Source organism: Bos indicus, chromosome 6 (genome assembly GCF_029378745.1).
Source record: "Bos indicus isolate NIAB-ARS_2022 breed Sahiwal x Tharparkar chromosome 6, NIAB-ARS_B.indTharparkar_mat_pri_1.0, whole genome shotgun sequence".
Taxonomy (NCBI): Eukaryota; Metazoa; Chordata; class Mammalia; order Artiodactyla; family Bovidae; genus Bos; species Bos indicus.
In genome coordinates, this window is record NC_091765.1 from 22,964,537 (window position 1) to 22,989,699 (window position 25,163).

Genomic DNA, 25,163 nt, shown 5'->3' on the forward strand with positions numbered 1-25,163 from the left:
TAAAACTAGCCTAGCAAGGATTTGACAAACCGAAAGCTTTCATCTCCAGTTGAAACACTTTTGATAATTTTTGTTGTTATTCATTTCTGGATCAAAAACTTGATTCTAGAGCGAGCTGTGAATCTGAGAACCAGGCTGTGGAGTGATCCTGTGATTATAAAGAATAATCTTAGAAATAGAGATCAAACAAGATGAGGTCATTAATTTGCTTTTCCTTTTATTATAAAAGTAAAATAAAAAATAGCATTTATAAATCCAACATTTTCTCCTTTAAAAGTATTTGATCTAAAAAACATATTTACAATAGCAAAATGCAGAAAAGGGAGGAAATACCATTTTCAGCATTGATTGTAATCATGTTTAAATATTGACATGTACATGTTCCTTTTTCAAATCACAGAGATAAACACAATTAGAAAAAGCAGTGAGCTTTTTTTTTTTTTTTTCTTTTTCTTGCCACCTGGCTTGCAGGATCTTATCAATAGTTCCCCAAGAAGGGATCGAACCCGTGCCCCCTGCAGTGGAAGTGCCGGGTCCTAACCACTGGGCCCCCAGGGAAGTCGCAGTGAGTCTTTTAAAATCATACCAAGTCAGTCTCATTTTAAAACATCCCTTTCCGTAATCCTTGATGTGAGTGCACACCTGTGCTGTGGACAGCCAGAAGGCAGGCCAGGTGGGGGGTGTGACAACTTGTAATGAGAGTGGGCAAGCAGCAGAGGGACAGCAGCAGTGACAACAGAAAGCAGCTGGTAAAGCTCGACAAGCTACCGCACTCCCAGCGGGGCAGCAGCCCAGCCACAGGCCGTGACTGTGGTTACTCTCTCTCAACTCAGCTAAAATTCATTTCAGAACCAAAGAAGAAATCCACGTTTAAAAGGCCTGGAACTACACCCAGAGTGATCCAGGCCGGCCTGTGTTCCTCGAAGCACCCTTGAGTGTGCCTTCTTCCTCTGGGCGACACGGTGGAGTTTCCGAGCTTTGGTTTCCTCGGTATTGGAAGCTGCCAGCAGGCTAAATTTTGCCTTCTATAGGTCCTTCCTGCCCGTAGTCGTGGGGCACTTTGTTAAGAGTTAGCAAGGAGGTGCCGCTGGTCAGAGACTCAGTGAAGCTGAGTTTGCGGAAGGAGGTCTCTACACCGCTGTCACAGATGCTGTCGTCCCGGAGCTCGTCTGCGGAGAGAAAGCACGGGTCATGGGGCTGCACCCGACGTAGCCAGGCCGGGCTGCAGGGCGCCTCCACCCCAGCGGGGCTCCCTGTGCGTCAGGCAGGCTCGTGGGCTGCGTCGGTGGCCTCCGCTCATCCCCGCAGCCCACACAGTGGGGTGGGGCAGAAAACACCGAGCAATACAAAGGCTGTGAAAACATCAGAATCAGCCAAGTGTTTTCGCCTCTCTTTCTTACAATCTAGCCTTGTGTTTGTCAGAATCCTTTCTGAATTTTCTTGACTCAAAGTGTACTTTTTTCTTAGAAATTAGGCGTATTTTTCCACCTACTACCTATTGTATAGCAGAGGAAATTGCTGAATGTAAGCAAAATAAATTGGTGACAGAAGTAGGAGCTAAAAATGAGCTCTCTGGGCTGCACATGCTATCTGACACCATACACTGCCTCAAGAACATTTTGGTAGCAAAAAAAAAATCCCCAAAAAGTGACAATGTGTTTCTACTGGGCAGTTAGGTCTGATTTTCCTTTGAGAAGTGTCTCTATGGAGCTGAAGAGTGTGAATGATTTCCCGTAGGCAGAGAGTGACCAAGGAAAACAGAAGTCTACCATACCCGAGTCAGAGAGCTCTTTCTTGTATGTTAAATTCCAACGCTGATACAGTAAGACCTTCATGGCAGTGACATGGTTACTGATGGATGTATTCAACCTATCAGTCTTTATGGGTTTCTGTTATGTGCTAGGAACTGTGAGGTGTTTTAAAAATAACTATAAAATGAGGGCTTGATGCTTTTTAAAATAGTAGTATTTACCTACTTCTTAGTGTGGAAGGAGCATCAGGTCATGAGACAGGAGATGAGGGTGGTTTTCTGGGGGTACCCTGCTCTCTTCTAAAGTGTGTGTAACACCTGTCCCCACTCCCTTAGGACAGCCACCCTGATGAGGATACACTGGTGTTGAGATGGATGGCAAGAAGGAGCCGCCAGGTAAGGACCTGTGCAGGGAAGGGGAAGAGAAGGCTCACAGGCCCTGGGCCTAGAGCAGTGCAGCCAGCTGGGGCAGCGGAAGGAGCACAGGGCAGGGCTCGGGAGGGGGCGTGTGAACGCCACGTAGGAAAGAGAGAATAGAAAAGCCCCTGCCGCCACCACCTGCAACAAAGCTGGGCAGGCAGGATGCGCTCAGCAGAGACTGGCTGAGTGGATGCATGAACAGGAGTGCACACAACCAGAGCAACGCCATTTTTAAAGAGACTTGTGCTCCCTGTGTGTACAGAATGGACTGTAGGTGGTGACAGAGTGACAGCCTGGAAACTGGGAGACCAACTGGGAGCTGCCACAGGAATGGAGCTAAGAAATGGGGGTGGTGGTCACAGAGAGGAGGAGGCTGCAGGGAATGCTGGGAGGTGCTGGGACCAGGGGGTATTCATGGCGGCGTGACCTCCTGGAGCACTGCCTTGCCCACGAGCACTGCGGCAGTGCTGAGTCTGGGCGTGAGGGGGTCTGAGCCCGTGCCGTGAGGAGGGGGCTCTGGAAGCTGAGACAAGGTAGGGGTGGGCATGGTGTGGAGAAGTCCAAGGGGAGGTGGCCTGAAGCAGGAGGCAGTGGTCACCTGTGCCCCGGGGGCAGCTGAGGAGGGTGGTGAGCAGATCTGAGCAGACGCGGGTCCTCGTGGTGAGAGGAGCCCTGGTGCAGGGGCAGGCGGAGCTGACCAGAGGGTCAAGGAAGGACGTCATGAGGCGTGAAGAATAGCTACAGACTTCGAGGAAGCTTGGCTGAATCAGAGAAATTGGGCTGCAGCTAAAGGGGGTGGGGGATCAAGGGAATGTTTGTTTTCTGTTTATTTTGAAAAGATGGGAACCACACCTGCTTGCCAGGGGATCCAGTCGGGAGGGAGAAAAGGCTGACACGTGAGAGAGGCGAGAATCAGAGGAGTGTCTGGACAGGTGAGAGGTGGGCTGGGGGGTTTGCTGGCACAAAACGAGAGATCCAGCTGTTTCTGTGTTCTCAGAGCAATGAGGCGAGGACACGGGGTGAGTAAGGAGCAGGAAGAGGTGCTGGCAGTTTGGAAGGAGAAGCTGAGAAGGAGGTTTTGGGAGATGGAGGACGCTTGTGCGTATGTGTTTAGGCGGGGTGACAGGTCAGTGTTGTGGAGGTTGGCGAGGAGAGGCAGCTGAGGGAGCAGGAATGAGGGGACCCCTGGAGGGAGGAGGCTGAGCAGCTGATGCAAACGTCGGGGCATCAGCCCATAGTCTGGGGCGCTTAGTCCTGGTTCCACAGACATTGGTCTGCTCATCCCTCTCATAAATTTAAGAAGTGAGAGAAACTGGGCTTGCCTTCACCACCCATATCGTGTTGTTTTTGTCATCTGTTGCTGACCTCAGTAACTCGTGTGTCAAGGTGACTGTGCTGGTGACAGCCCCTCCTGAGCAGTAGCAGCAGGAGCAGGGGATGAAGCACCTGGGGTCCGAGAGGGACACAGACGTGGGGACCGTGTGTTCAGGAGTGATGGTGGGGAGGACAGGCCACACCCCCGGAGACCGGAGGCATGTCTCAACTGCTTTGTGTCTGTTTTTCATTACCTATTTGTGGCCTTGTGGAGGCGGGGGCGAATGGCAGCGAGTGGGCTTGGGAGGTGGTCTTGGCCGGGCTGGTGTCTGCGGTGCAGAAGGCTGCCTGGATCACGTCAATGGCCTCAGTGTAGCCCATCTGTCTCAGGGCCTCCACCAGCTCCTTTATGGTGCCCCCGGAGACCTGAGAAATGAAGGAAGAGTGTGCTTCTGTGTTCCAGCCTGTGCAGGAAGTAAGCAGGCAGGCTGTAAACTCAACACCACACCCCGTCCCCCTGCCAGGCTGCCTCCTCCACTGAGACGGCCAGGGGGCATGGAAGGTCTGGTGGGGAGCCTCAGCATCGTCTTTGAATCAAGTTTCCTGTTTCAGCTCAGAGACCACTCAGGAAATCACAGAGAAGCACTTCATAGTGAGCAGAGAGACTGCCAAGGCAGTAAAGCTCTAGAGTGAAACCTGCACGGTCTCCCTGAAGCTCTGAAGACCACTGAGAGATGAGCAATGATGGAATTTTCAAACGTAACTTCACCCCATGGTTTTTCGGCATTTATTTTAGAAATTAAAAGCATCGCCAGGTAATGGCTCTGCTAGGAGTGACCTCACAGAGAGCTGCTTCCGGGATGTGCTCACACGAGACCAAGGCCTGTGCTGGGGTAGAGGAGGGCACGAATGTGGACCATGGTCTCTTGTTCAGGAGATCGGCATTCTATGACCATCCTGACCCTCCAAGTAGCATTTCTGCAGCACACCTCAAAGTATCTGAATACAACCAAGGTGGGTTTCCTCCTGGCCTGGGTCACCCTCCCAAGACATGGGGAGTGACTAAGATTTTGTTGCTCAGAGTTAAGGGAGAGGGGAACGGACTGTGCTCTGGCCGGTAATGTTAACACAGTCAGATAAACATAGCCAAGGGGGCTGCAAAGAGTTGGACATGACTGAATACAATGACAACGTAAGGTGACGCGTTACCTCGTAGTTGTCCATGAGGGTTTTGGAAGGAGCGGGACTCAGCCGGAAGGCGTTGTTCAGTATCCCCAGACCTAATTTCTGTGCCAGAGTAGCCCAGTTTTTGTCTGGATCAGGAATTTCTAGCAACTTGTACAGCTGCAGCTTTGCATCTTCAGTCAGCTGTTTCATGTCTCCTAAAGGAGATAAAGAAGAAACATGACCATCCTAACTGATCAGAGACTCTCCACAGGGACCGGTCACTGCCACACAGCTCCCCCTCCCACCCCAGGGGAGCAGTTGCGCTCTTTGCACCGGAAAGTCAGCAGCCACCCAGGTGAGTAAGAACAGCCCACGCTGTGGTAGATCACAGCTGGACCTTCTCCGTGGCAGGACCCCCCGCTTCTGAGAGAAGCCCCTGCCTTTCACAGCACAGTCTGGGTAACGCTGGCTTTCCCTCAGCCCCTTTCAGGGTCAGGATGGAGGTGACACTGGCTCAGGGCACCTGGTCCTCCCACAGCTCACCTTGTGCCAGCAAATCATCAGACGTAAACTCTGGCTCATAGGGTTTCCCATTTAATATGTCAAATACCTGTTGAGAAGAAAAACACGGGGATGTTACAGGGACAACAGGGAAATCAGCTGCTTTGTGGTAAGGAACTCAGCCCGTCTTCCTCAGGAGGCACTCGTAACCCCATAGATGGAGTGGGAAGAGGGTCAGTACCCTGGCCTACAGACATGTTTGCCCTCTGGAGCTCTGGGCCCAGGAGGCTGTGCCCCACAAGGGCTGTCTGAGCCACATAGGAAGACCCCACCCAGCCTCACAGAGAGCCAGGCCACAGCCCTTTTGAGGGACAGAGGTGGTCCAGGCCACCCAAGCAGCCACGTGCTGGTCAGAGTCGATGGTAAATGACGTTTCCCTGAGAGTTAGGGCAAGAACTGAACCCACATCGTGCTGTGAAGCTGTGCTGCCTGGCTGCCCCTCTTCCCTGGTAAAAAGGCTCATGAGAATGAGTTTTTTAAGCTTGCTCAGATTGAGGTGTACAAATGCTCACAAGGCTTGAGGACAGCCTCTTGGCACCATTCACCTTTTAACTGAGGGGCCAAAAAAGTCTTAGGATAAAAGAAAAGAGAACAGATAACTAATAGGAACCTACTGTATATAGCACAGGAAAATCTACTCAATACTTTGTAACGACCCACATGGGAAAACAATCTATAAGAGTGGACGTGTGTGTAATATATTCAGTTTGCTGAAACTAACATAACAGTGTGTATCAACTATACCCCCGGTAAAAGTTAACGTATAAAGGAAAAAGAAACTTCCATAGCTATGGAGGCTTTTCTGCATTCCCTGCAGTCACTTGGCTGCTGACTGGCCGGGGTGAGGACCGCGCAGGGTCACCGAGTGGCTTATCTTTGTGTTCTGTGGTGAGGCTTCTGGGAAGACCAGGCGCTCAATGTAGAGTGTCATGTGGGCTCTCTGCAGGGTTACTCAGCTCATGCCACATGGGCCCTGGGGAGGCGGTTTTTGCCAGGGAGCAGCGCCTGCCCCTCAGGAGTTCAGTTAGTTGGGCTGGAGATGTGTGCTGCCCACCTCCTCCTGTGGCTCCCTCCCTGGGCCCAGGGACCTGGTAACCGCTTTCCCCTTCAGATCTTGGGTCCGCAGAGTTCTGAGGAAGGCTTTAAGTCTGTTCTGTTTACACTGATGAAAACCCTCAGAAGAATCCCCATTTCGTCTCATGTTCAGCAGTTACTTACTGAAGTTCATGCAAACCATGGCATGTATCCTGGCTTCAGAAACTCAGATGGGAAGGGTTCTGGTGTGAGTTCAGAATGGGCAACACGCTTTGTGAATTCTGAGTTTCTCTCATCTATCAACTCTGATCTGATTAGGCATATGCTTTTATGTTCAGAGAACTCTGCTGACCTAGATCTTTAGCGGATAGGCTTTTCAAGATAAATACAGCTCGTGACAAGCAGCCTGTCTTTTAAAAATACCAGGTGCTGGCTTCGGGGAGCAAAGACTGAGGAAGACCACTTGCCGCCTAAGCAGCAGCCAGCACACTGGCAGAGCAGGGCTCACCTGCCAGCTGCTGGCCATGTCCAGAGGAGTGGTTCCCGGTACGACCCCTTCATCCTCTCCATCCTCATCCCAGGAGTCATCCAGGTCGTACAGAGGCTCGAAGTTCTCCACCAGGGGATCTGCTCCTGCGGAGCCAAGTCACATAGCATTAGGTAAAACCCACATCTTCTTGGCTCCTAACTGCCTGCAGGGGTCAGATTCTATAAATATATAAAACACATTTCCACTGAAATATCCAGAAACCTGCTTTTAAATTCTAATATATCTTGACTGTAAAGGTGACCACTGACACCTTTGTATAGCCAAGGATACTTTCAAAAACAGACTTGGACTGACGCTCACATTTGACTCCATAGGACAGTTGTGAGCGATGCACCTTTAACCTGAGGACTGAGGGCGGTGGTTTACAGGGGCTACCTGGTGGGCTCAGGAGATGAGGTGCCATCCCTGGGTCAGAAAGGTCCCCTGGAGAAGGAAATGGCAGCCCACTCCAGTGTTCTTGCCTGGGAAAGCCCACAGACAGAGGAGCCTGGTGGGCTACAGTCCATGGGGTCACGAGAGTGAACACGACTGAGCGACTCAACAGCAGCAAGGGCACACCCTTAGGCTGAAGGCCCCATGTGTTCAGCTCGATGCCTGGCACCTCGTGTTTCTCAGCGTCTTCACCTGCTTGCTCAAAAGAGCAAAGCTGCTTTCTGTCTAGTGCCAACCTGTTCTGTTTTATGCCCGGGTTATGGCACTGATCCTTAAATGCAAAACACCAAGAAAACCTTCTGGTAGGATGTGTAGTTATTGAAAGGTTATAGCTTCTAGTCTGAAGGCATTTCATAATCATAACCAGTGACTCCCCAAACTAATCATAAACACTGCAATCACCATCTCTTGTTCATGGGAATGTTCAACTTGACAAAGGAGAAAAGAGAAGGCTGCTGCTTATTTGGGATATGATGTCAGAAAAATGTGGTGCCAAAGAAAAGGTTCTTATATTTTTCTGGTCTTTTTTTTTTTTTTTTTTTTAAAGAAGGTATTTAACCTGCTATTTTCTTGAATTTGTGAGGCATTTATTTTCTAAAAATAATAACCTTATAAGTAAATCAAATATGCCAGGACAGGCTTGAGATACCAATTACATTAAACATTTTTGAGGTTCTAAATGTATGAGGCAGTGGAGATTTAAGGATGAGCAGGAATAATTTTCCTATATTTCACAGGATGAAAGGGTTGAATTGGAATAACACTCTACATCCTTGAGCAAAGCAGGGAAGAGAAGCAGAGAGAGAAGAGTCTGGAAGTTCAAGATGACAAGATGTGACTCAAGCTCTGCCCCTTACTGGAGCCAGGGAACTGGGATGCAAACGTCTCACCAGTCTGTTTCCTTGGCTATAAAATGGGAATAGTAATGGGATTTGTCTCTGTTTCCTTGGCTATAAAATGGGAATAGTAATGGGATTTGTCTCAAGGGTTACTGTAGATCAAGTAAGATTAAATGAGACAGTGTGAAGTTCCTAGCCCAACAGAAGCTAGCAATTTTTAGAGTTTGGTACATGACAGTACTCGACACATGGCCCATGGGTTTGTTCCTCTCATTTTGGCTTCTCAGAGACCTTTCTTACAAAAGGAAGTCTTCAAATGCTTTATTATGCCAATAAACTCTTCCTTCTGAGGACCTGTGATGGGACCTTAAGGCTGATACTGCTCCGAATTCTACAAGGAATTCAGTTCAACCTTAGGATCCCCTGTCATGGGACTCAACTTAATCCAAATCCAAAACAGGTGAGTAAAACCTAACATGACCATCAGCATGGCACCCAGGATTACCCATACAAACAGAGCCTTCATGGCTGCTAAGTGGGCTATGCAGCACACTTTCATTTATTTGTGCCTTCTGCAGCACAAATTTATTTGAACCTTCCTGTAGGTTCAGGAGGTGGCCCGGCTGCTCTAGTGAGTCTGGCTTTGCCTTCCTGATGACATTTTCTATGGCTGACTGCCACGCTGCCTTACCTGCTGCTTTGAGAAGAGCTGCCAGCCTGGTGGACCCTCTGCCGGCCGCTATGTGCAGGGGTGTAGTCCCGTCATAAGTGGTGCTGTCCACGTGGGCATCACCCTAAAATCCGCCCACACAGAAAAGGGTTAGTTCAAGGTCCTCTCGCCCTTTTGTCCCCACCTCCCCTGTCTGCATGGCTCTCCAGGTCATGTTACCAGCCCAGTTGTATTCTAGGCAGGCTCTGCCAGTGCAGAGATCCTCAGAGATGCCAGGCAGGGGAATACTGGAGGGCCTGAGTGGCTATTCTGGAGCCTCCAGTAGATACTACACAGGTAGAGCCAACGATAGGGAGATGAGCTGTTAGCGAAGTTGTTCTTTGAAAAGATTTTCCCAAATACCCTTTGGGAATTGAAAGAGAAGGCAGGTAAGTGCATCCCTCACCTCCAGGAGCAGGCAGCCAGCCAAGGAGACGTTGTCGTGCTCCACAGCCAGGTGCAGCGCCGTGCGCCCCGACTTCCGCTCCTGGGCGTTAACGTCAGCCCCTGCGGCCATCAGCAGCAGCAGACACGGCAAGCTGTTGCTCATCATGGCTACATGGATGGCATTCAGACCTACGGCCCAAGCACAGGGATGGTCACGGGGAAGGAAGGCTGTTGGGGGTCAGCATGGGTCTCCAGTCTTTACAGGTGCTGTAAGTCAGCTGTCCTGCATGTAAACCCCAGACTCCTTTTGTGTTCTAGAGACAATGAGAGCACATAAACATTCTCTGAATAAAGGATGCTTTCTACATATTAAGGGGGCTTCCCTGCTGGCTCAGATGGTAAAGAATCTGCCTGCAATGCAGGAGACCCAGGTTTGATCCCTGGGTCAGGAGAAAGGAATGATAACCCACTCCAGTATCTTGCCTAGAGAATGTGTAGCCTGGCGGGCTACAGTCCATGGGATGGCAGATAGTCAGACATGACTGAGCAGCTACTACTTTTTCTACATATCAAGAATGGTGTTGGCTCAGGCCTCTGCTTTTCCCTCCTACTGACTATTCCAGATCATCTTTAAAGGAATTAGCTGCAGCCAGCAATGGAAATTTCCATGAGAGATGATGAATTCCAAGTGGTTAAGGAAAGCACTTTGGGGTGAAGATTAAATACACACATTTATCTGGTAGTTACTTATTGTTTAGAAAGCAGACAGAGGTACACCACAATGCGTGATTGTCTCTTACCTTCCCCGTTGGGGTGGTCAATAAGTTGTGCTGCCTTTTTGTGCTTGAGTAAAATACCGAGAATTTTATCATGTCCTTCTTTGGCAGCGAGGTGCAAAACAGAGTTACCCAAGCGGTCCAGGAGGCTCAGGTCAGCGCCAGCCCTCAGCAAGTCCTCCACCACAGCTTCCTGTCTGGTGATCACTGCCAAGTGCAGGGGTGTCTAGGGAGTGGAGGAGAGGCAGGGGGTGACACTGGTCAGTGGCACAGACACTTGTAATCCACTGGCTTAGCTGTGACTACAATAGGTGGAATCATACTAAGGGGCCATTTCTCATTTCCAGATTAAGTTCTCACCTGTGCAAATGAGTTACTCTCCATTCCATATCATATGCTAATGATATATATATACTGGACTGACATTTAGTCAGTTATCAAAACTACTTTTTACATTTACAATTCTTTTTATTTTAAAAAATTTTTATTTATTTTTTACAATTCTCAATAGCTTTGTTTCTGGCTACAGTCAATTGATTTTTGACAGTTAACTCCTATTAGTAAATTTAGTTTTCTTGAATTTCTAGTAGGAGTCTTACCTTCAGCTTAGAAATCAGATGTTAATGAACCAAATCAACTTATGGTTTTACTGAAAAAGTTTAAACAAACTACCCAGCAGAAACCAATTGACAAAGGTACTGTCATTCTATAATGACATGCAAAAAAATTTTGTAAATTAAAAAATATTGTTCCATGTACAAGCTCCACGAGACCAATCAACAGGATTCTGCCACCAAGCTTTATAAAAGGATTCTCAAAGGCATAATAGAACAAGAGAGCCCCCTCACAGAGGAGGCTCAGATAGACAAACAAGCCAGGCTGCTGACATGTAACAGGTGCATAAGTAGTCCATTTGATTATCCTGCCACAAAACGGCACCTCAGTGAATGCAGATGAGATGTTTTGAAAACTGCATTTTCGAGATGAGTAAGACAAACACACTCAAGAAAGTATCTTTCAAAGAACTTAGGTCACTGCCAGAACAGCAGTATATTTTTATACAGATCAGCCTATTTCACAGCAGCCTGTGAAATCCAGTCTCTCTCAGGACAATCTGCCTAGACGTCCCTTCTCAGTAAGCAGTTACTGGCTGTAGCGCTGACAGCAGGTGGGCCACCAACATCCTTGCTGGGCACGCCAGGTGAGAGTGGGGTGACAGATACTGTGCTGTGTCATTACAGTGATGATTTAATACAACAAACAAAACAGGATTTTCCCCCCAAATTTATACGCTCTTTTTTTTCTACCCCACCCCCCTTTTTTTCATCCTTTAGAACTATAGCCTGGCTTGAAATGAATCATGTCCTTGGAACTTTAGACATTATAGCCATGAGCCTTCCTCTCAAAATAAAAAAATAAACTGTGTTTAGTAATCAGATATGTCATTTGGGGAGATGAGGAAAGGAAAGAGAATGAAATTGGAAAAAAGACCTGAAATTACATTATACCATTCAGAGATTTAACATTATCTGTAGTTTTAATATAATTTTCATATCATACAAAATCTCTTACCATTAGTGAAAAAAAAAATTTATTAAGTTTTTTTTTTCTCTCTATGGTCCCATGGAAGGTTTTCTATGATATTTTAGGCTTTAGATCCTAAACCCCAGGATTATATCTTAAGTAATTGTACAATGTAGGAATCTAGGAACTTTTAATACCATGCTTGCTGGCATGTGGACTTAGGCAGACATTTTGCAGAGCCAAGTAAACAAATACCCCAGCAACCCAAGTCCTGCCTGAGGGACACAAATCCACAAGGCACGTGAGTGAGGCTCTGCACTGAAGTACTGTCTGTGGCGGTAGGAAGTGAGAAGCTAGCTAAGGGTCAACTGTTGGGAAACAGGTACATAACAGATCAAAGATGTACACAACAGGATCCTCTTCAGGGGTAGAAACAATGAACTAGTTGTATACACAGGTGCATGGATAAATTCCACAAACAGTGAAGGCAGAGATATCGTGACGCGTAGGACAAAGCCACCTATGCAACTTACACATACATGCACGAAGAACTGTACGGACACATGCGAGTGCATGTACAACTGGCAAAACGCAAATTAGATCTGTGGATTGTATCAGTTTCCTGGCTTTGATACTGGACTGGAGTTACACAAGATGTTATCACTGGGGAAACCAGGGAAAGGGTACATGCAACCTCCTAGCACACTTTTTGCAACCACCTATGAATCTGAAATTAGAAATTTAAAGTTTTATGCAAAGCAGAAGCAGTATGTATAATATACCATGGACTGCATGTAAGAATAAACTTTCCTAACACTATACCCAAAACTAAACTCAAATGTAAGGCCAGAAACAATAAAACTCTTAGAGGAAAACACAGGCCAAACACTCTTTGACATAAATCACAGCAAGATCCTCTTTGACCCACCTCCCAGAATACTGGAAATAAAAACAAAAATAAACAAGTGGGACCTAATTAAACTTAAAAGCTTTTGCACAGCAAAGGAAACTATAAATAAGATGAAAAGACAAGCCTCAGAATGGGAGAAACTAATTGCAAATGGAACAACTGACAAAGGATTAGTCTTCAAGATACATAAGCAGCTCATACATCTCAATACCAGAAAAACAACCCAATCAAAAAATGGGCCAAAGACCTAAACAGACATTTCTCCAAAGAAGACAGACAGATGGGCAACAAACACATGAAAAGATGCTCAACATCACTATTCAGAATGCAAATCAAAACTACAATGAGGTACTGCCTGACACTGGTCAGAATGGCCATCACCAAAAAATCTACCAACAATAAGTGCTGGAGAGGGTGTGGAGAAAAGGGAACGCTCCTGCACTGTTGGGGGAATGTAACTGATACAGCCACTGTGGAGACACATGTACTTCAATGTTCACTGCAGCACTATTTACAATAGCTAGGACACGGAAACAGCCTAGATGTCCAGCAACAGATGAATGGATAAAGAAGCTGTGGTACGTATATACAATGGACTATTACTCAGCCATAAAAAGGAACACAGGCGAGTCAGTTCTAGTGAGATGGATGAACCTAGAGCATGTTGCACAGAGTGAAGTCGGAAAGAGAAAAACAAATATTGTATATTAGTGCATACACGTGCAATCCAGAACGATGGTACTGATGAACCTCCTTGCAGGGCAGGAATAGAGACCCAAGCAGAGAACAGAGTTGTGGACAAGGCAGGGGAAGGAGAGGGAAGGAATAGAGACCCAAGCAGAGAACAGAGTTGTGGACATGGCAGGGGAAGGAGAGGTGGGACGAACAGAGCGGCACTGAAACGTGTATACTACCATATGTAAACCAGAGGGCTACTGGAAAGCTGCAGGATAACGCGTGGTCTGTGACGATGTAGAAGGCTGGCAGGGAGGGGCCACACGTATACTTACGGATGACTCATGCTGTTATACATCAGAAACCAACACAACATTGTAAAGCAATTATCCTCCAATTAAAAATAAATTTTGAAAATGTATATCAAAATATCTGTCTAAAGTATATATGTTAAGGTAGCAAATACCTAGGGAAATACTTATAATCGTTATATTTGGGAGTGAGGCTGAGAACTTGTATGCTGCTAGGGAGGGTAACTTTGATTCTCTAAGGCATATCTTTATGTACTATTTTAAAAACTGCAAACATACATATGATAATTAAAAACAAAATACATGCACAAACCCCCCACTCATGTTTTATAGGAACATATGCAAATAAAATTGATATCAAACTAGAGTGGTTGTTTATGTTGCAGGGAGAGGAATGGGAGAAGAGAAAATAGTTTAAAAGGAATAGATTTCAGAAATATTTTCAGAAAAAGCTTAACCCTATGTACTTATATTATTTTGAGTGTGGCTTTCTCTAGAGGGTGGGTGGAAGAGAGATTTGATCACGACAGATGGCCACAGAAATGTACTAAGATTAGTGAAAGGTATTTTGGGAGCATGTTTCAGACAATTGCCAAATAATCCAAATTATTTAGGGAACTGTATAATTTCCCATCAAGAATAGCTAACAGAACCTTTACAACAGAAAAATGAAAGTTTAAATATTAGTGGGTTTCTAGTTCCCAAATAAAAGTCACCATTGGGTGTGTGTTTGACACCTTAAAGGCCAGCCAGGGGGTCCCAAATCCTTGCCCATCAATGAAAACAATGGTAAAGGGGTGTGAGAAGTGGACCTGCATGCCCCCAAGAGTCCCCACATCAGAAGGCATGGAAGCATCAAAGGGGGTGGTTTCAGAGTTTTGTCCCAGCACAGTGGAGAGTCTCAATAGGTGTACCCGAATGATACAGTGTGGAGTTTGGCACATAATAAATCACAACTACTAAGCCTGTTGTGCAGTGTCCTTTGCAGGTCCTATTTATAAACAGAAAAACAATTCCTTGAATCTGACATACAGGCACTAAACTTAAGCACTCTTTGAAAGGGGGACTGAGAAGTGCAAGGTCCCATTTCCAGTTTTATCTGCACACTTGTGATGGTGAAAGGAATAGTCGGTCCTGAAGCCTGAGAGACTCAAGCTTTATGGGCCAAGTGACTTTCCAAATACCAGCAACACCCAAACTGGTATGAAAATGTGAAGAAGCTATCCTTTAAATACATACCTAAAATTAGACCTCATTCCTAGTTATGAGTCAGTGAAGAATTCCCCAACTTCATTTTCCCTTTGATCTTAAGCATGATGGCCAAAGACATGTCCTAATGGCTTAATACCCAATGGGAAACTGTTACTTTCCCTTATCAGGAGACACAGATCAACTTGATCTATCTATTCACAGATAAAAATCTATTGGGAGCTACATGTAAACATTTCAGTGCTATTGCGTTTAGAAAATGACTCACATCACTGCTTTAAAAACTGAGAACTGGAACAAGCACCTTTACTGTATAAATAACTGTACATGGTGGTGTCTGTATTTTTAGAGGGAGGGATAGGCTTGAGTCAGGCATCCGTGCATGCCGTGGAGGCCAGGGAGGACTGGGAAGTCATTTCGAGTCTTGAAGGGAAGGAGAAAACAGAAAAACTGAGAAGGGCACAAGACCAGGAGGCTGTAGAGAAGGCTGGTGGGGCCGGGAAAAGGCAGCAGGAAGGGAGAATACCAGGGGGAGAGGGAGGGCACAGACCCTACTCACCTCCTCCCAGCATGGCCCCTTGGCCTGGGAGGCTGGCCGGGGTCTGCGGCTCCTTGCACCAGCATCCCAGCTTTGCTTCTGACACCCTCAGTCTCCTTTCCTCACCTGAAATCTGCGTGTGCCCACCAGGCAGCCTCACTGAGTCTCCAGTCAGCTCTGCTCTCTGAGATACTTGACGACCTCTGTAACAAGAGTTCCTCAGCCTGCTTTTAAGTCTACCCGATTTCTGTGTGAATCTGATTTGGGCAAATCTCTTTAGTGTTCCCTGTTTTCTTCACCTTGAACATTATTATTATTTTGTATTTTGAATTTTCTGTTTTTTGAAGGACACTTTTTCCTTCTCAAGCAACCTTTTTAGTTTTCTTTATTCTTGACTCAGCACCCTTCATTTGACAACCATTTAATCTAGATGCTGTCAACATGTTCAGCACACTTCAAAATTCTTGTAAATCACTGGCTTTTCTAACTGAAAAGTTTTTTCAATTCTATTTTTTCTCGACAGGGGTGATGTATTTATCCTGCAGTAGACTGTCTGCTTTGGCAAGTTTCTGAAGCTTCAAGTTTGCAGTCTCTCGGCAGGATGCTGAATTTCATTGTGGAGTGACTGCTATTATACCCATAGATCAAAGGATCCTCATTCATAAAAGAACATTCCTATGTAATGGGCTTTTTTGATATTACCTACAGAGACATGTTGTTTTATTTTTGCTGTTAACATTATATGCTACTGTTAATACACACACAACCACACGTACACACCATGGGTTTTTCTTCAGTTGTCTCCTTGATATTTCTGCTTACCTGGTAGAGATCATTTCTCATGTTGATAATTTCATCAGAAATCAAGCCAGATGTGACTTCCAGCAGATCTCTCACAAGCTGATTATGAAGGTGGATGATTGCCAAGTGTAAGACACTGGAATAAAAATATAGTGGCAATAATCAGCTAAAGTGTTAATGGAAAAAAAAAAAGAAAACAGGTTCCCACGATAGGATTAGATTTGTAAACTGAATTTGGCTCTCATACCTAGTTTCCTTTGGCGCGCAAATGTCTGGAATCTATGGAACATCCTGAATCTGAGGTGGGTGTGCTCTACTGCCTGCTCACTTACAGAGCCTGCCTGGTTTCTCGGGGCTCAGTTCAGACTCCTTGACGTGTAAAGGAGCCTGGACTTTGAGGCAGAGAAGTCTCCAAGTTCAAATCCTAGTCCTGCCTCTGTGCTATGGTTTCAGGGCATTTTCTTCTCTAACTTTTCCCTGCCTTACTTGGACTCACAGATGATATGATGATGAGATGATATGCCTGAACTAGGATTTGTTCAGAAAAATATAGTTATCTCACCTAGCCCTGCCCCCTCTTCCAAAATACAAGAAGGTGGCTCTTGAAGAACTTCCTAGATCCCAAGAGGGGAGAGTAGAGTTAGGCTCTTAACTACAGGAAGAAGCCTTGATGCAAACCTCCGGAGGAACAATGTGATTGTATTTCTCCCCTGAATTCTCTCCCCTGCCTGGAATGGTTTTGCTCCTCTTGTCTGCCTCAACAGTGCCTCTTTATCCTTCATGCTCCAGTCCAAAACTTACATCCTTGGAGAAGACTTTCTCAGTTTCCAAGGCAGAACAAGCTGTCCCCCGCTCAAGTTTCCTGCTTGGTTGAGCAACTACAGTTTTCTGTACATCCTCTCTGTCTTCTGAGCCTCTTGGAGGCTGGTTCTCTCTGGGTCAGCCTTACAGCCCTGGTACACAATTTAGACACTAAAATAAGGATGACTGAACAAACTGAGGGCTTACAGTAATGAGGCTGAAAATATTGGCAGGTGCCAAGCATCAGTCCTAGGAACAAAATTTTTTTAATTACTAAAAAAATTTACTATTAAAATTAATTGGAAATGACACAACAAGAATAAAAAATGGCTACTATTTGTTTACAGCTTTTAGTACCAGACTACACTAAGCACTTGACATACATTATCATATTAATCATAGTCTTACAAGGTAGGTAATATTATCCTTAATTTTTGGTGATGAAACTGAGACTTATGGGTATAAGAGAACTCAATCCAGGTCATATATTAAGTCCATGACTGTCTTGCTCCAAAGCCATCCCTTAATTCCTTAAGGTCTCCTGCTTCAGGGGCACGTGTGCGCTGCTCTGTGGGGTGGTGGTGAACATCCAGGGTGAGGAACCCTCCGAGGTATGGAGAGATCATGGTGCAGCGCACACCTGGAGGAGCCCGTGGTGGCAGCACGTACGAGGTTTGAGCACAGGCTGCGTTTTCTCTAAGCATGGCAGGTGTCATTTTACTCAGGCCACGTTCTTGGCAATAGCAAGTGTGTATTACGTGGGATTAACACTGACATAAGAGAGCCTGAAAAACTAAACTGTGGCATCATTATTTGAGAGGGATTTTTAAATGAATTATCTCAGGGTTTCAGTACTGTCTTTTGAAACCTAGGACTGAAAGAAGATGGATGAAAAGGTCCTGAAGTCTGATGCAGACGTGATGTATGTATACCAAGAAAAAGGTCGTACTTCAAAAACTGCCTAAAAATTTCCATGTGTAGCTCAGCATTTCATAGCAGAAGTACATTCCCCCTCCCCCATAAATTTTCACACCCTCATGGGAATTTCCCCAGTACCAGAAGTTTTTATTTTTTTTTTCATTGTATTTTCTGTGATGACTAATGGCCACAGGATTCAGATTAATAGCCGAATACAATAAGCTCAGTGAAAACAAGGACCTGAGCTGTGAAGGCTCAACGCTATTCCTGTCTGCATTCTTATGAGGACTCTTCCTTGGTCTCCCCAGTCTCACCTGTCTGGCTTCCCGCTGTGGGGAGTCCAGAGGGAGGGCGTGCTTGCGTGAGAGTATTTGGGGGCCTGGGAGGGGATTCTAAGGATTCTCTTCCTGCCTGGGCAGGAAAGGCTCCATCCCCAGCCTCTCCATGTATTTCCAGGTCCTCACACACGTTTGTACCTTTGCCTCAATGCCCCCACTTAAATGCGTGTGCCTGTATCCCTTTTCACAGTCCTCCCTTCAGACACCCGCGGTCCCTTTCTAACTCAACATGCACTCACCTTTCTTAGGCTCATCAGCTGGTCCCTAAGAATGTCATCTGCAATACTGCTGTCCTGTCCTGGTTAACTGCTTTCTCTTGTGGTTATATGCTACTGAATGCTAACTGGATTATTTAACCCTGTAAAACACGTTCTGCTGTGGATGACATTACACAACGACGGCTGTGCTGGTTCCTCCCATACTGTATAACAAGGCCAGTGGTTACACCACATCCTTGGTTACACTGCAAGGAATGAGAACAAAGGTCTCTCTTTGAAACCCCGAGGTTGGCACTTTCCTAAAGCATTTGGTTCAGTGTTTAAACTAGGTTTAAGACACAGCACCCAAGAGCTCTTCCAGAGAGAAGGATTTCTCACTGTTGATGCTATTTTAGGGAAGGTTTTGAGCAAACCACTTGACTTGGACTTGAGAGCTGCTGTTGCTTGCTATTTTTATCAGCTTTTGAGATTATTTTAGAAGTCTCAGTGAGAGGATGAGGAGAACTGTTTTAGAAAGGTCCCTGCACTTATGAGCCCTGTAATAGCAGAGGTGGGAAGCATGGTGGTGGAAGGGCAGATTCCCACACCACGTGGGTGAGAGCAGTTAGAAGAGTCTGGTCCAGTCACAGACTGGTGACCGTGAACACAGGCAGTAGAGAAGGAACTGTCAACCGGGAGAGAATGACGACGGCCTCTTAATCATTTTGTCATTGTTGCTCTTGTGCTGTTCTCTGTTGGGTTTTTCCTTGAGATTACTGTTACCACAGGTATGCAGTTGGGATAATAAGCACTTTAGACATTTGGTAAGACCAAACTTTATTACATTATTCCAATAAACAAAAATATTCCAATAAACAAAATGTTTATTAGATATTATTCTAAATCTTATTCCAACAAATGAAGGGCTTTTCAAAAAGTACCATTCCCCACACACATCTAAGTTTTCTAACCCAGACTGTTGTACTCTTAGATGAGTAACCAGCTATTTTAGAACTCAACAGGTGGGAACCATGGGATAGAGAGGCAGATCACACCACTCAGCCTTACTGCATTCTTTTTCTTGAGGGAATGCTTCAGTAGCAGGATCCAGTGACTTCAATCAATTCATCTCATCTCTAGCCAGCATGCACACAATTCTTTTCTCTCTTTGTCCCTTTAAAACACCTTGTTTACAAAAGTCCTGACTTACCTGTCCCCGTTCTCATCCTGCACGGCAGTGAGATGGCGCTGGACGGCCAGCAGCATCTTCACGTCTCCTGTCACTGCGTAGTCAAAGAGGGCGTTGGCGTGCTGCTTGGCCAGCTGCATAGCCTTCTCCAGAAAGAGGTTATCTGCAAGGCAATGATCACAGTCACAGTTGAGTTTCCTACACTTGCTCTACAGGAATGGCATGCTTGGGGCCAACACCGTCAGCATCAGCACTCTGAGACCCTGCGACACATTGATTTAGTGGAAAATGCTCCTTTCAGGGCCCTCCCTGGTAGCGCAAATGGCAGAATCCAGCTGCCAACCCAGCAGACACAAGTTCGATCCCGTGGCCGCGAAGATTCCCTGGAAGTGGAGTCTTTTCCTGGAGAATCCCATGGGCAGAGGAGCCTGGCAGGCTACAGTCCATGGGGTCGCAAAGACTCGGATGCGACTGAGCGAGCACGCGCACACACACACACCTTTCAGTGCTTTTGGACTGTGTTCACTGCAAAAACCACAAGTGGATGTTGGCTCACTGATAAATATAGAGGTTGATCTCAAAAAACCTGTCTACAATTTTTTTGGGGAAAAGAAATTCAGAAATGTCTGTTATTTTAAGGGGAATAATCAATCTCCAAATAATGTTCACTGGATTTTGCCACAGTTTTAAATAGTCAATCTCTTGGGGAAATAATCCTTCACTGGAATCTTAAATGAGTCTCTTGTTGGGCAGGAAGAGTCAAAAACCAGTCTCTGCCACAGACAGACAGACTCTCTCTGAGCCACTGGTGTTTGTTAGGTCTTTATTTTTATCGTCTGTGACTTTGTTTTATTAATTTTTACTGGGGTATAGTTGCTTTACAGCCATTGGTGTTCTTGTAAACTTTGCTTCCTGAAGGTCAGTGGGAGGAAACTTGTGGCTTGCAGGCCAAATCCTGTGTGTGGCCTGTTTTTTATGGCCCCTTAGCTAAGCATGGTGTGTACATTTATTTAAGAAAAGAAAAAAAGAACATGCAGCAGAAACCCTATGTAGCCCCCAGTTCTACTTATTTACTGTCTTTCTCTTACAGAAGAGGTCTTCCAAGCATAATCTGGGATGACCCAGACTCGTGGCACATACCCTAATGGGTACTGGTTCCAGATTTTCGCTGTCCCTCCTAATCCTAATTCTCCAAAGAAGGCAGTAGCATAAAGGGAAAAGTTCCATTTTCAGGCGAAGTTCCACCTCAGTGTGACAAGTCAAGCTACAGTCAGAGAAGGGAGACTGTCAAAATTATGCAAACTGCTCTCTATTGTCTGTGGTGGAAATGATTTAGATTATCTCTCCTGATACCCTAAAACTGCATGACATGACTGGAGAAGCATATGCAAATGTCTGTACTTTATTGTCAGAGATAACACTGGGCAAATGGAAACCCCAGTGTGAATAAAATGACCCGGCACAGGCTTTTCGAAAGGCATACCGGGCTCCGAAGAGCACACGGAACCCGATGTGGATGTGTCATCTTCAGTCTTCAGATCAACAGGAGATAAACCTGTCTTCTGAAACAGGTTCTCCACCCAGACCTGACTCAGCCCTCCCCAGCCAGTGCCACGCGGCCCTCCACCCTGCACGAGCTCGCTCACCCTGGAAGCTGCGGCTCTCTTCCTTTACTCCTACGGAGCACGTCAGGTTAGCTGCAGTGCTCCCCTTGCAGGATCCTCCATCTTGTTCTGTGGTTTCTGTGACTTGCTCAGAGAGATTTACAACCTCTCTGTCATCACTCTTGCCACAACTTTCAGGGTCATTTTTAGATGGGGTGTCTATGGTTCCTAAGATAAAAGCCAAAAAAAAAAAAAAAATCAGCCTTTTCTCAGTAAAATCTATTCAGTTATAATTCACTGTTTCAGCAAAGGTCAGCCAAAGGTAGAGGCAGGTTTACTGCAAAGCGAAAAGAAAAACAGTTAATTTAAAATTCCTTTTAAAATGATCTGTTTTCCAGGACATGTTAACACCTACAATGTCACTAACTGTTGATGTTATTTTCTATTGAAATTGTGGAACCTAGGCAGCTATTTGTTACTTTTGTTTATTTTCATTCTTATTTTCCTGAAGAAAGAAACTTTGTACAGCTTTCAGTGCAAAGACTTCAGAGCCATTCTTTGTATTATACTTGGTTGCCTCTTGGCTATATAACTTATGAGTGCAAATCACTGAACTCTTTAACAACAGTATCACAGAGAATAAATCATAATGGGTAAAAATTGTTTAAAAAATGGTCATAAGTAACCCAGTTTGAAGCTATTTTAAAGTCACTTCCAGAAAACTTTTTTTAAATTGAGGTATAATTGACATATAACATTGTAATAATTTTACATATACAATATGACGACTCAATATTTGTGTAAGTTGCAAAATGATCATTACAATAAATCCAGTTTAACATCTATCAGTGTATAGAGTTACAAATTCTTTTCTTGTGATGAGAACTTTAAGAGCTTAAAAAACATATTTTTACATTTCTAAAAATGTACATCTTATCCTGTTTATTTGGAAAGGAGGAAAATGAAGTAAAGCTCTTCTAGGAATTACAAGGAAGTGGCATTTTTAAAATTCTTGAAAGCAGAGCAGCTATTTTCCCCATCCAGTGCTCAAGCAAATTGTGAAGATGTGGTCTAAATTCATATTCTTCACTGTGGGAGCTAACCTGTGCAGTTTCTGATCATCCTCATTCAGGTCTCACTACACTATATGACAGCTACTATGAGAGCACTGAGGTTTTACAGGCAGACCTGGTTCAAATTCTGGTCCTGCCACTAACAAATAGGTACCTTCAGTGAGTAAATGGTCATCTGTGAACCTTGATGTGCTCTCTCTATAAAATGGAGAAACTAATATTTTCTTTACAGTGAGTGGAATCAAGAAGATGATTAAAACATGTAAAAGCATCTGACATGTTCAACATCTGTTGAACACATGAGAAGACCTTTTTGTATTCTTTTTTCAATAGGTACACTGGAATTGTACATCGAAGAATTGATGCCTTTGATCTGTGATGCTGGAGAAGACTCCTGAGAATCCGTTGGACTACAAGGAGATCAACCAGTCAATCTTAAGGGAAATCAACCCTGAAAACTTGTTGGAAGGACTGATGCTGAAGTTGAAACTCCAGTATTTTGGTCATCTGATGCAAACAGCCAACTCATTGGAAAAGGCCCTGATGCTGGGAAAGACTGAGGGCAGAAGAGGGTGTCAGAGGATGCGATGGCTGGATGGCATCACCAATGCAATGGACATGAACTTGGGCAAATTTTGGGAGATGATGAGGGATAGGGAGGCCTGGTGTGCTGCAGTTCATGGGGTTGCAAAGAGTCTGACAAGACTGGGCGAATGAACAGCAACAACACTGGAATGGACATGTAATATGAAGCATGAACACATGAACAACTGCTAATTAGAGGGTACATTTGATGAGAAAAGACCATACCTATAAAATTCTAAATGTCTTCAAAAGTGTAGTATTTGATTAAAAAAAAAAGAGAGAGAGAGAATAGGTAAGTTTGGTGATGTTACGTTTGAATAGGTAAGTCTCTATGCTTTTTCCTAATGTTCTTATCTTTCGCCTGTTCATGCCACGTACAAAGTAAATATATAAATATAAACAGAGCATCAGGAATAGAATGTCTACTCTCCACAGGAAATGATAGTTTTGGGGAAAGAAGTTATTGTCTTAATTTATTTGCGTTTATTAGTTTTCAAGATAATGTTGTGTTAGTAATGACTGGGGAAAAAAAAAAGCGCTACTTACCATGCTTCATCCCAGCATTAGATTTAGTGGTTCCAGTATGGAAGGTAATTCCGCCATACGTGGGGAATCCATAGTGGGGGAAGCCATACCCTGAAATGGCAGGTGTAACAATTGAAACCTCATGACAATTGAAAAAAAAAAGCCTCCCCCGCATCAGGTGAGCACAGGCTTCGGTGTGTCTGACACGTCGCTTCTGTTGTGAGTTAGTAAGACGCATCACGGGGTCGTGGGATCCTGAACATTCCATTCTGGCCTGGCTGACAGTCTGGCCCCTTGGGCAGAAGCCAGACTCTGGGGAGTGTGCAGAAGTTCATATCTGAGGCCTCCCACTCCCTCATGGTGGGGAGAGCCTAACGGCGAGGGGCTACCACCCAGACTCGGACTGGCGGACACAGAAGACAGTGAACTAACCTCTGGAGAGAAAAAACTGAACCAAACCAAACACATCTACCGACTCCTCAATAGAAACACGCCCCCACTGGTCACTCGCATGCCTCTTTTGGTGGAGGCGTAAGCTGGTAAAACTCTTTGGGGTAGCAGTGGGTATCAGTCATACTCTGTGACTTAGTAATTTTACTTCAAAGAATTTAATTTACAGAAGTAAACTGGAATAAAAGAAAAGCAATGTGGATAGCGGAGTTCAGTGCATTTTATATAAAAAAAATTAGGAAACAATGTTCAAGTCACTTGATGAAATATTATGAATCATTAAAATGATACGTAACAATTATGCTTATGTAAAATTTATATAACCATGGAGAATGCTTATGTTAAACTGTTAGGAAAAAACAGCTTACATAACTCTATAGACAATCATGTGAGAATAATGAATAGGTCATATGACTAAATGGATTAAAATAATATATACAATGAGGAACACAGCTATGCTTGTATATGTATAAATGTATATGTATATGTATAAATATATATTATATATATATATATACACAAGAAAATTAAATAGCTAATCTGTAATGTCAGGATTTTATATATTTTCAACTTTTCTATAATATAGCATAAATATAAAATGAAACCTTTTCAACGTTTCCAAAGAATACCAAGACAACTGTATCCGCCTCCTCTGCCCTTCAAAAAAACATGAGGTGGTAATATACCAAAATGTTAAGAAGTATTCTTTGGATAACTGATTTCATGACTTTTTTTTCTTCTTACAGTTTTCGGTATTATCTATCTACATATTCGCAAAGAGTCGGACACGACTCAGCGACTAAACTGAACCAATCTACATGTTATAAATTCAACATGTGTTTCTTTGAAAAAAGTTTACTGGGAAATTTTTCTTTTTTGGCCATGCTGCACTGCATGCAGGATTTTACTCCGACCAGGGGTTAAACCCATGCCTCCTGCAGGGGAAGCATGGTCTCAACCACTGGACTGCCAGGGAAGTCCTGGGAAATTTTAATGAATGTTAATACATCATGTTCAATGGAGTTCCCTGGTGGTTCGGCAGTAAAGAAATCTGCCTGCCAACGCAGGAGACATGGGTTCAATCCCTGGGTCGGGAAGATCCCCTGGAGAAGGAAATGGCAACCCACTCCGGTATTCTTGCCTGGAGAATCCCATGGACAGAGGAGCCTTGTGGGCTACAGTCCATAGGATCATAAAAGAGTCAGACATGAATTAGACCCTAAACAATAACAGTCATGTTCAGTAATGTCACAACTACTCAATGCATAGACAAGGAAATCTAGGAGAAGGAAATCCACCCTCTCTGACGCGAAAGAACAGCCTTGGTTCATACCTGGGCCGGTACTTCCAGCACCCCCACCTCCACCACCGCTGCCAAACATGCCCCCGCCTCCGGCTCCAGCACCGCTGCCACCGCCGAAACTGTCCGAGAAATTGGGCATGAGCTTCTGTCGTTTCCTTTGCACTTCCTCTTTATCTGTATTTAAAGGAAGAGAAACCAAAGGAGAAGAGATTGATTCAGTTCCACTACTGGCCACAGAAAGAATATTGATTCTGATGGTATTTTTAAACATC

At 44.9% G+C, this 25,163-nt stretch overlaps 1 protein-coding gene across 2 annotated transcripts in view; it reads right to left on the reverse strand.

Annotated features, from left to right (window-relative positions):
* Nucleotides 1-200: 200 nt before the first annotated feature.
* Nucleotides 201-25,163, reverse strand: part of NFKB1 (nuclear factor kappa B subunit 1) — a 122,651-nt gene continuing 97,688 nt past the window's right edge. For both annotated transcript variants that reach the window (XM_070790823.1, XM_070790822.1), the window contains exons 12-24: nt 24,922-25,065; nt 23,160-23,249; nt 20,998-21,183; nt 19,373-19,514; nt 15,930-16,044; nt 9,965-10,166; nt 9,184-9,353; nt 8,760-8,862; nt 6,756-6,880; nt 5,195-5,261; nt 4,694-4,866; nt 3,739-3,910; nt 201-1,169 (exon numbers count right to left, since the gene is read on the reverse strand). In XM_070790823.1, the coding sequence (XP_070646924.1) occupies nt 1,012-1,169; nt 3,739-3,910; nt 4,694-4,866; nt 5,195-5,261; nt 6,756-6,880; nt 8,760-8,862; nt 9,184-9,353; nt 9,965-10,166; nt 15,930-16,044; nt 19,373-19,514; nt 20,998-21,183; nt 23,160-23,249; nt 24,922-25,065 (1,847 nt within the window). In that variant the 3' untranslated portion in view covers nt 201-1,011. The remainder of the gene's footprint in view (nt 1,170-3,738; nt 3,911-4,693; nt 4,867-5,194; nt 5,262-6,755; nt 6,881-8,759; nt 8,863-9,183; nt 9,354-9,964; nt 10,167-15,929; nt 16,045-19,372; nt 19,515-20,997; nt 21,184-23,159; nt 23,250-24,921; nt 25,066-25,163) is intronic.